This window comes from Orycteropus afer, unplaced genomic scaffold, assembly GCF_000298275.1.
Source record: "Orycteropus afer afer isolate SDZICR_OR568_19922 unplaced genomic scaffold, OryAfe1.0 scaffold00005, whole genome shotgun sequence".
NCBI lineage: Eukaryota > Metazoa > Chordata > Mammalia > Tubulidentata > Orycteropodidae > Orycteropus > Orycteropus afer.
Window position 1 is genome coordinate 22041593 of NW_006921592.1, and position 12271 is coordinate 22053863.

A 12271-nucleotide genomic window follows, 5' to 3' on the forward strand; every position below is an offset into this window, starting at 1 on the left:
ATCACTATGGAAGTAGATTGCCCCATCTTCCTTCCGAGGAGTGGCCGGTGGGATTGAACCGCCAGCCTTCTGGTTAGCAGTCAAGTGCCTTAGGCACTACGCTACCAGAGCTCCTATATATTTAAACAAACTCACTGCCATCGAGTCAATTCAGACTCATAGTGACCCCTTTAGGTGTCCAAGGTGGTAAATCTTTATGGAAGTAGACCGCCCAGTCTTCCTTCCACAGAGTGGCTGGTGGGTTTGAACCGCCAACCTTCTGGTTAGCAGTCAAATAAACGCCTTAGGCACTACACCACCAGAGCTCTTATACATATATCCCACATTAAAAAAATACTATTATTTTTAAATATTTAAACATTTTTGTGAGTTCCAGAAGTATTATGGGGCCTCAGCATTCTGCCTACTGCTACTCAACCCTGCATATGTCAATTCTTATCAAATTGCACACCTTATATATGTGCAATGCATTGTATGTTGACTGTATACTATAAGGTATTTTTAAAAGACTGAAGCAATCAGGTTTAAAATAAAAGAAACTGAAGTAAATCCCTATTCCTATGGCATTTTCTTTAATAAGGTACAGAGTAATAACTCTCTTCCATTTAATAAGCAATAAGAATGCTGAGACTAAATATTTACTCACCAAGGAACTAAATGATATGCTGATTAAACACATTAAGGAGTTCTCCAAATTCACTGAATTAAGCATGTGTTCTCTACAGTAAATGACAGACTCCTCCGTATATTGTTCTACCATTCAATGTAACAAGTCTCTACTTGTCAACCTGTTTTACTACAGTCTGTCATGACCTGTCTAAAACATTGCTGTTGTTAGCTATCACTGAGTCATCCTCTGACTCGTGGTGACCCTGTAGGGAACAGAACAAAATGCTGCCCAGTCTTACACTGTCCCATGCTTGGTTGTACATCAAAACCAAAAACCAAACCTACTGATGTCAAGTCAATTCTGACTCACAGTGACCCTCTGTGGGTTTCTGAGGCAGTAAATCTTTACAAAAGTAGATTGCCCAGTCTTGCATCTGTGGAGTGGTTGATGGTTTGAACCACCAACCTTCTGGTTAGCAGTCAGATGCCTTAGGCACTGTGCTACTAGAGCCCCTTATTTGTGTACCAGACCACTGTAATCCACAGGTTTTCCCTGGCTGATTTTCGGGAGTAGATCATCAGTCCTTTCTTCCTAGTCCACCTTAGTCTGGAAGCTCTGCTAATACCTGTTCAGCGTCATAGCAAAAGGCAAGCCTCCAATGACAGTGCAGACGATCAGTGGCTAGGAACAAGGTGAACTGGCCAGGAATCAAAACCAAGGCCTCCTGCATGAAAGGTGAGAATTCTACCACTGAATCACCACTGCCCCCAACATTAACCTCTATGTAGAAATAGAAGTAAAAGTTTGTGAAAGACTTTTTAGGTAACGAAGCATAAAAAAAAAAAAAAACACATCTAATGTAAGATACAGTGGAAGATCACAAATTCTACTAGTAATTACTTATATTAATCACTTAAAATATAACTGAACCGGCAATGAACTCAGAATTTTCCCAACTATAATTAACTCTCTATTCTTCAAAATTATAAATGCTATAATAGTATCTTCAAAAACATCTCTCTCATTGCTGATGTTGTTGTTGTTATGTGCCATTGAGTCAGATCCGACTCATAGAGACCCTCCTTGGGTTTCCGAGGCACTATCACTACAGAAGTAGATTGCCCAACCTTCCTTCCGAGGAGTGGCTGGTGGGTTTGAACCGCCAGCCTTCTGGTTAGCAGTCAGGTGCCTTAGGCACTATGCTACCAGAACTGATAGCTGCATATAAAATGTTTGAACCAAACCAAAATGTTTCTGACAGTTTCTAAACCTAAAACTACAATTCTGTTGCTGTTTATTCAACACTGGTAAAGCTGAGATATGACCCAGTTCTTTCTGACTTCAAAGTCCATCATACATATTCCATAGCTCCACTAGAATTAAAAGTAATTATAAAGTTTGGTGCAAAGCCATCTTTATATTTTTGCCAAAACATTATTAAAAGGCATTTGAAAAAAAAAACTTAAGAACAAAGGAAATTTTAAAATGTGTAACAAATATAAGCCAGTACAAATTTACAATATAAAAGCTAAAAAAGAATTTTAAAACATTATATATACTGATATACCTAGTTTGTATTATGTTAACTGACTAAAATCTCTCAGTATCAATAATTTATATGCCCTTGTATTATTCTAATCTGAGTATTTCCCACACTGGATACTTTCAACATTTATAATAGAGAGTTTTCTCCTCACATACTCAGAAATGAGTTTACCAATATCATTCTAACAATCAATATAAACTTTCTGATTTGCTTCCTTCTGAATTAACAGTGTTTAAAACCAAAAGCTGGTATTAGAAAGGTGAGGAAATCCCAAAGGGAAGCATCATGCCTCAAACATAAATGATCTCCCTCAGCTTCCCAGTAAATGCAGGATACTGTGGAAGAAAGCTCTGGTTGTCTGGAGGTTATTTTAGTTAATTAGTGGAATGAACCCTCTGATTACTAAAAATGGCAAGAAACCAAGATAATAATGTTTGAACAACGGTTTATTTTTTTAAAGTAAAAATAAAGACTTAGTTTATTTTTTAAACTAGACATAGAAAAAAAGAATGAAAGGGTTATTTAGATAATTACACTCTTTTGCTGAAGTTTGAGATCCACTGATTTCAACGTGGTTTTGGATATAACCCATGTGGTATATTAAAAAGACACCCTAAAATATTTTTGAAATGTTCCATTACTTCTAGAAACACTGTATATTCAATTTCGTAACTTGGTTAAAATGGGTAGGCTAGATCATAAGTACAAGATCATAACCACTAGATAAACAATAAATTATGAAGTGCTTTAAAGATCAAGGGCAGGAATGGTATAGTGGAAAAAAAGAAAAAGAATATAGTTTAGTGTTAGCTGGGATTCACTCAGACCCACATTACTACACAGATCCCCTATACTAACCACATTACATTAATACACAGGCACACATTGTTTTATTGTACTTTACTTTTTTGCACTTCACAGATAATGCATTTTCTACAAATTAAAAGTTTGTGGCAACCCTGCATCAAGCAAGTCTGTCAGCAACTTTTTTCCAACAGTATGTGCTCATCACTTTGTGTCGCTGTGTGACACTTTGGTAATTCTCACAGTATTTCAAACTTTTTCATAATGCTATTGCATACTAAATACTACAGTATAGTATAAACGTAAGTTTTATATGCACTAGGAAATCAGAAAGTTCCTAACTCACTTTATATTTGCTTTATTACAGTGGTCTGGAACTACACCCACAATATCTATGAGGTATGCCTGTACACACCATATTAATTATAAGAATCATCTCATTAAGTACTCAAAACAACCTTATGCTGTAGGCATTAATAAGATCATTTCACAAACAGGATACTGCAGCATAACAAGTTAAGTAAATTCCTTCCTGTCAAAAGCCTAGAGGTAAAGACGTATTATTCTATACTGTACTAATTGTGATGCAATGATTTCCTTTGTCTTGTTACATTTTATCAGATGATCTAGGGTATCTCTGCTAAGTAAATATATTGAGCTACTTCACTAAATGTTTTAATATATGTTCAAGTGAGCTCTAATTTTGAAGAAGAGTTCAATCAAACTTTTTTACCTTTATTAAGAAAGGTTGAAAAGACTGGAAATGTTCTGAATCCTATTCATTGAAGAGTAAAATTTAAAAAAATAGTTGATGTGGAAAAGTTCTTCTTTATTAAAGAATTACAGATAATAAATATAGAAAGAATGAGAAAAGAAGACTTCACTTTTTGCAATCCCTAATCAATGGACATATGCAATGTGATTAAAAAAACTGCTCAGTCAATGAAAAGTTGATGGGAACATTTATAATGGATAGATCACTTAAACACAACAATCTTTTAAGTTTACAGGACTACTGATGAAATCATTCTGATACTCCCCCAACCCAAAAAAAGAGAACCCAAATATAATCAGAGCTCTAGCTCTATCAGTCTACAGAAAATATGAGGGGTATATCTACATGTTAAATAACCCAAGAATGTAGTCATTCTAATCCAGAATGTGGCACATTTTACAAGACATATCAACCCTAAGGTCCTTCAACAAATAAAACAAAACTGGAGGGACTATTAATGATGTTGTTGCTGTTGTTGTTGTTGTTGTTATGTGCTGTCAAGTCAGACCCGACTCATAGCGACCCCTCCTTGGGTTTCCGAGGCAGTATCACTACGGAAGTAGATTGCCCCATCTTCCTTCCGAGGAGTGGCTGGTGGGTTTGAACCGCCAGCCTTCTGGTTAACAGTCAAGTGCCTTAGGCACTACGCTACCAGAATGCCTAATATTTCCTTTAAAATACTTAAAAAAACAAAAATTTTTAAAAAAGGAATAATAGATAAAATGGCAGAATATTGCTAATTTTTTTTAATTAGGTGCTTTCTGGTATCATGTATCATATCAGGATTCATTACACTATTCTTCCTACTTTCATGTATGTTTGGAAATTTCCTAAATATGAGGAATAAAGTCTAGATTTTGAACCAAGCAAGCCAACTGTAAAAGAGCAATTTTGAGACAACTGGAAAAAATTCAATGCAGAATGGATTTTAAATTGTATTAAGGAATAAATAATTTTGTTAGGTATAATTATAATATTATGTTTAAAATACTTATTTATTACAGCTATATATTGACATATGTAGGGGAAATTATATAATATCTAGGTTTGATATGCAGGGGGAAAAAAAAAAGATACACATTAATCACATCTAGGATTTGCTTTAAAACATCCCAGTAAAAACAAACAGAAGTGTAAAGGAGGAGTAAATTAAACAAAAGTGGCAGATTGTTGGGTATAATACAAATAATTAATGTAATCAATTCAATATGTTTAGTGTAAAGCAATATGATATGATATTCACTCTATTTTTTTATGTGTATTTAAAAAATTCCATGAAAAAGGATTTCTAAAATAAAATGACCCTGATATCACTGAAGAAAATGTTAAATATAATCTAGTGATTGGAAACTGCTTTTATTTTCTAAGGTTGAAAGACCTATGAATAAAAATACCTATCTCAAGATAAGAAAAAAAAAAGAGTAACACAATTATGACAAAACAGAAATGTATAAATTTAAGACTTGTTCGGCTAATCATGAAAATGAAGAAAGTAGTTATTAAAACACTGCAAAGCTGGGTAAGAAACATAATAGGCACTCAATAAATGTTTCTAAATGAATGACACTCTACAAATGATTTTTTTCCTCTTATTTATAGTATCTAAAAATGTTAATATAAAATATTATATTTATATAAATACAAAAATAATATAGTAAATATAACTTTATAATGTAAAAACTGTAGTTATATAATAAATATAAAATCTAAATTTATATAAACTTTATTTAATGAATTTAATATATTCTGATTTTGATATATATTTGAGGGTTAAAATTTGCACAAAAGAAAATCTTTATGATAATATAATTACTATTTAAGAACTAAGAAAGGACCCTAGATACAATTTAATTCAGCCTCTTATTATACAGATCAAGATAATGAGACTCAGAATTACACAGCTAACCTCTATTTACATCAAAACATTTACTCACTTCATAAGACCTGAATTCTTCTTGCTAAATGGTCCAATAATTTTAAACATCAGTTCCACAACTCCATTTTTCCCTAAGGATACTGAATTCACAGCTGTGGGAAAAAAAAGATGTAAAATGATTTAAAAACTTCAGTAACTAAAACATGTACACATTTAGTGAGTGAGATACATAGCCACAAACATATACAAACTGTTCAATAAATGTGAAGTTAAGTCACTCGTGAGATCTATCTTAGCCAATCACTCAAAGAGAGGATTTTTTTATCTTGCTTTTTTTATGGAAAGTTGTAAAAGAAATTCTGAAACAAGTAATATGAAAAAAAGGGAAAAAAAGTTATAAAAAATATATAAGTTGCATCATTTATTTATTTTAGTAAACTCTTTTAAATACCGGAACGTGTGTACTCGAGTCAAAAATAAACAATCTGCATTTAGAGAATGAGTGTAGAGAAGAATGACAGAAAAAATAAACATGCAATTACTATATTACTTTCTAAATAGATTAAGAACTGTAGTTACTTAGGCTACACCACTGAGGAACCCATATCCAGAGTAGAACAGAAGGCATTTATGGAGAAGACAATGCTTAGACTCAATTTTTAAGAGTAGGTGTCAGCTAGGAAAGGAGCTGAAATGAAGGGGAGGATGTGGATCTGGGATATCTCTGGAGATAGGGGTAACATGGACAACAGCACAGAAAACAAAACACCACACGTATGAGCAGTTAGTTACATGTTGTTAAAGTATGTTGTATCAGACAAAGGCACACAAAACAGGAAGATGAGATGGGAAAAGAAGCCAAGAAAGAAATTATGAAGGGCTCTATAAATTAATTCTTTCAGCTACCAAGAATCACCCAAAAGGGACAAAACATCAGATTTGCTTTCTGTTTTGTTTGTTGTTCTTCTGTTTAATTTCTACTTCCTCCTCGAGCCCACCTCTCCCCTTAGTCCTTCAAAACCTGTTGGAATTTGTTTTTTAAATATACAGGGTCAGAACACACACTACTCTGGGAAAGATGGATTTACAGAACACATTAGGAAGCTGGGCTCTAGGTAACAGGCAATGAGGATCTTCACTAAAGCAAGTATAGTATGAAAAAGAGGGAACAATTTTAGTTTTTCACATGAAACATGCAAGCAATTACTTAAAATTACTTCTGCTCAAAATTTTCAACTATGAATAAACAGTATTAACAAAATCATAGATAAAACATTTTCTAGCCTTCTAGTGGTTAATTCAATAAAACACCATCAAATACATGATTTTAATTTCCTCTACATCTGTTAATTACTACAATATCCCTTCTAAGTTACGTGTATGCTTTTTTTAAACCAATGCAATTTTATTATTTTTAATACGTTATTTTCCTATTTTCTAATGTAAAGCTTTTTATTCTTTTCTTTCCTATATTTCTCACTTCCTTATATTTATTGCTCTGTTCCTAACTTCTTTGGTTAGGTATCTAATTCACTTTCTTACTTTATTTTTCATTATATAAATGTCATTTAAATGTGTAACACTATTGTCCTCTGAAAATAGGTGCTGTTGAGCTGATTGTGACTCATGGAGACCCCATGTGTGCAGAGCACAAACCACTCCGTATGCTTTTCAAGGTTGTGATCTTTCAAAAGAAAATCACCAATTTGGTAATAACATAGCTGACAAGAGACTTATCTCTAGAATTTATAGAACACTACAACACCTCAATAACAGAAAGACAAACAATCCAATTAAAAAATGGGCAGAAGACATGAATAGACACTTCACCAAGGAGGATATTCAAGTGGCCAACAAACATGAAGAAATGCTCACGATCATTAGCTATTAGAGAGACGCAAATCAAAACAACAATGAGATACCATCTTGCTCCAGCACTAGTAGCAAAGTTCAACAAGACAGAAAATAACAAATGCTGGCGAGGTTGTGGAGAGATTAGGACTCTCTTACACTGCTGGTGGGACTGTAAAATGGTACAACCATTGTGGAAAGCAGTATGGCAATTCCTGCAAAAGTTGGAAATACAAATACCATTTGACCCAGCCATCCCATTACTAGGTATATACCCTAAAGAAGTGAGAGCCATAACAAGAACAAATATATGCACACCGATGTTCATCGCAGCACTATGTACAATAGCCAAAACTTGGAAACAACCTAGATGTCCAACAACTGAGGAATGGATAACCAAACTTTGGTACATTCACACAATGGAATACTATGCAATGCTAAAGAATAATGTAGAATCTGCAAAACACCGCATAACGTGGATGAACTTGGAGGACATTATGCTGAGCGAAATAAGTCAGTCACAAAAGGACAAATATTGTATTAGTCCGTTATTGTAAAAGTTAAGGAAAGGTTTATATATTGGAGGACATTTTCTTTGTTGGTTACCAGGGGTGGGAGGGAAGGGGAGGGAATGCTGTTAGATAGATAGAGATAAATATTGATTTGGGTGAAGAGAAGGGCAATGTACCAAATGTGAGTGACCAATATGGCAGCACTGAGGATGAGAAAGACAAAGAGGGTTCCATGGGCAGTACAGACAACAAATATGAACCCCTTTGCATATACAGTACTGAGTTGTCAGTGAAAGCAAACATGGGTATAGGGACGGATAGATGGGTGAACAAGCTAAACAATTAGGTATGTCTAAATGGAGAGTGTATCCAAGATCATATACAGGGTTGGCAGACAATGGGCCTATAAGTTCATGTGAATGATCAGAATTCCCAGGTGTATAGTAGAGCTGACAAGGGGCAAGGTTATGGTCATTACTTGGTCACAGCCAGCTACCCAGAGGGACCGAGTAGTTGATCCTGCGGGCTTGGGACCATAGTCACAGGGGACATCAAGCTCAATTGGCATAACATACTATACAAAACATTGTTCCACCTACTACTTTGGCGAGTAGCGACTGGGACCTTAAAAGCTAGGAAGCTGCCATCTAGATGCAACAACGGGTCTCTCCTCGTCAAGAAGAAAGAAGAAAACCAAAATTAATGGAAACTATCAGTCCTAGCGACTGGTACACCATCCGATCTGCAACCTATACAACTATGAGACCAGAAGAACTAGATGGTGCCCAGCTACCACTGCCATCCACTTGGAAGGGATGTAGGAGATCCTGCATAAAGAGGGAGAACAATGTGGTACAAAACTCAAAATCATTTGGAGGCAAAAAAAAAAAAAAAAGAAGAAGAAGGTGGGGACCAGGTTTGCTGGTCCAATGGAGCCTGGTGTAACCACTGAGACTATGGCCCCTAGCTGCCCTTCAGGTCTGGAATTGAACCCACAACTGTGGTTTCCAGCCAAACAAAGTACAGGCATGTGAGTTAACCATTTACCTCAAGTAGACACACGCCCTGGAGAGAACAATCATGGGAGAAGGAAGGGCTGCTTATGCACAGGGAGATAGCTCAGGGTGCAGAAGAGTATGAAGGGATGGACACTGGGAGGAGGTAACTATGGGGAGGAAGTGGGAGGGGAGCTGCTGCATTGTAAATTTTGGTCAATGACATGAGACAAAGTATATGTGAACTGCTGTATGAAAAGTGAATTTACTCTGTAAATCTTCACCCAAATCCTAAAAAAAAAAAACTACAAAAAAAAAAAGAAAATCACCAAGCCAGTCTTCAAGGTGCCTCTGGATGTGTTCAAACTACCAACCTTTTTGGCTAGTAGTTGAGAGCTTAACCATTTGTACTACCCATATTGTCAAGAGGTGTGAGGAGGCATGAGTGTATACATATACATATACACATGTGTATGTATATATGTGAATGGACTCCATGGCACCTAACAACAACAAATGTATATATGTAAATAAATATATGCATATATACATTTACACATACATACACATACACACACACACATATTTATCGAGCCCTTTCATTATTTTCTAATGATATTTTGTGAGAGCCAGAACTCAACGGACTGTTTTGTTTTTCCAAGTCCCACAAGTTTTCCACCTTTGACAGGATGCAGTCTTACCACTCCCATATTCTGTTAGTGGAAAATATTTGAGTGCTCCTTCTCTTGACAGATTTTCACCTTATAGAGGTTCCAGTTTTCACAGCTATTACCACATTCTACAGTTTCAATTTTCGGTTCTTTCCTTAACCACTCCAATGCCATAGAGAATAGAAAAGAAAATTCACATCTCATGAGAATGTGTGTTCAGGGCAACATCTCAAATGAGACTCTCTCTGTGACCCCTCTTCCTGCCAGCTTCCTCAGCAGCTCCTATACTATTTGTTTTTTCTTCTGCCACTTCTCAGGTGACTATGCTATCCCATGCCTTCCTTCTCAGTTTTCCAGCTGCCAATACCCTCATATTCTCCCATTTCTTTCCCACAGGCTCCTACTCACCCCTTCACTACAGTACTTTGTAGAAATTAATGAGAGCTCTCAAGATTCTGTCAAGTCACCTTCACACTCCACATCCCTTCTGTGATATCTGGGGTAGGAACTACAAGCATCCATATTAAATTCCTTCTTGTCACAAATTTTGAAGGTTTCTGGAATTATAATACTTTACATTTTTCATTTCGTATAATTTCACAACAGAGAGTTAATCAAAAGCTGCTCTGAAATACTCACAATTAGCAGAATATACTCTTAAAAGCTGAAGACAAGGTAGAACCAAGCGATGATTCTGCAAATTCTGTTTGACCAAATTCAGGGTTATAGTCAGAGCTCCATTAATTCTAGCTTTCACTCCAAACTTTTTGTCTGTTTAAAAAAGGAAAAAGCAATTAATTTATATGAAACTTTTAAAAGAAGTATCATAAAACAGTATTTTAAATTTATGTTATGAACTCATGTATCAAATATATAGCTGTCCTAAAACAATTAAAGTTGGAATCATTTTTGTTGTATGATTTTTAAAGTACTCCTTATATTTTTGAAAACTACCTTGAAGGAACGTACAGGCAATCATTATGAACGTGCAACTTACACACAACCCGTAGCTACGAACTAACCTCTGTAAAGCCTATTATATTAAAAATTCAAGGTACATACAATGTTCATAATAACAAATGGGTACTACTGTGCAACATGCATCAAAACAATATTATTCTTATTATTACTACTGTATCACGTTAAAGATGTTTTAGTGTATCTGAAGTGCTTTAGTATTTTTTATGCAAAGAAACATATACTATATACTAAGACAAACATCTGACTGGCTGACACTACATACTAAGCAAGTTATATATAAATTCAACTTAAAGGCAGACTTAGAAACAGAACTGGTTCGTAACCTGAGGACTGCCTGTACTGAGGGACAGGTGGGGGGATAGAGAAAGAAGGAAGTGGGCAAAGGACACTGACATTTATACTGTCATGAAAGGAACAACTTAAATGATCCACTATGTACGTAAGGCTCGCCGGTTCAAAATCTTTCCCAGGAACACCATATCACAGTTAAGGATAATAGTAAAGAATCTAAATGTTCATTACAATATTATTTATTTACTAAATCATTTGACTACTAACCAGAAAGCTGGAGGTTCAAACCCACCAGCCATTTCTTGGAAGGAAGACTGGGCAATCTACTACCGTAGTGATACCACCTTGGAAATACAAGGAGGGGTCCCTATGAGTGGATACAACTCGATGGCAGTGAGTTTGGTTTTTGGTTTTGGTATGAACCATATTATTTTAAGGCTTATAAAAGAATAGAAAGACTAATAGTTTACACAGAAAATAAACCAGCAAATATTATAAAAAGTTCCTGTTATGGATTGAAATGTGTCCCCAAAAATATGTGTTGGAAACTTACCTCCTGTCCATTTGGAAATAGCATTTTCTTTGTTGTTAATGAGGTCATATCAATGTAGAGTGTCCCCTAAGCCTATTCATTTATGAGCTATGAGAAGAGTAGATTAGACACAGAAGGAAATACAAACAGCAGGGGCAAGCAGAGAGGCCATGTGAAGATCACCAAGGAATAAAGAAGGAATGTCAGGGCTATCGTAGCTGAGACAAGGATCTTTCTCCAGAGCAAGTGAGAGAGCCTTCCCCTTATAGGCAGTGCCCATAGTGCCTAAGGCACTTGACTGCTAACCAGAAGGTTGGCGGTTCAAACCCACCAGCTACTCCTCAGAAGGAAGGTTGAGCAATCTACTTCCATAGTGATACTGCCTTGGAAACCCAAGGAGGGGTCGCTGTAAGTCGGGTCTGACTCGACGGCACATAACAACAACAACAAATGTTTAAATCTTAAGGTCCTAAGGATATCTGGAAAATTAAAGTCATCTCAGGGATGGTTTTTGTAAAACAACACTACTAAAAGTACTATTTAAATATTTGTATAATAGATAAAGATATGTATGAAATACAGAGACATACATAAACTACGTACACATATAACTTCACTGTTTTAAATAATCATTTTAACAGAGTATTTCAAAAACTAAAACCCAGGAGTTCCAGCAAGATGGCGGACTAGGCAGAAGGACTGCACAGACCCTCTTCAACAAAGACAAGGGAAACCAATTGACACAGACACAGAAGATAATCTTGGACCCCTGAGCCTTGAAGGGAAGGATACAGAAGTAGACTAAACCCCAACTAGCAGAAGAATTT

The 12271-nt window shown here is 35.6% G+C and overlaps 1 protein-coding gene across 1 annotated transcript in view; it reads right to left on the minus strand.

Moving 5' to 3' along the window:
* Positions 1-12271, minus strand: part of AGTPBP1 (ATP/GTP binding carboxypeptidase 1) — a 220846-nt gene that overhangs the window by 147951 nt on the left and 60624 nt on the right. Inside the window, 2 exon segments of the mRNA XM_042780650.1 lie at positions 5670-5763; positions 10280-10411. Of these exon segments, the coding sequence (XP_042636584.1) occupies positions 5670-5763; positions 10280-10411 (226 nt within the window).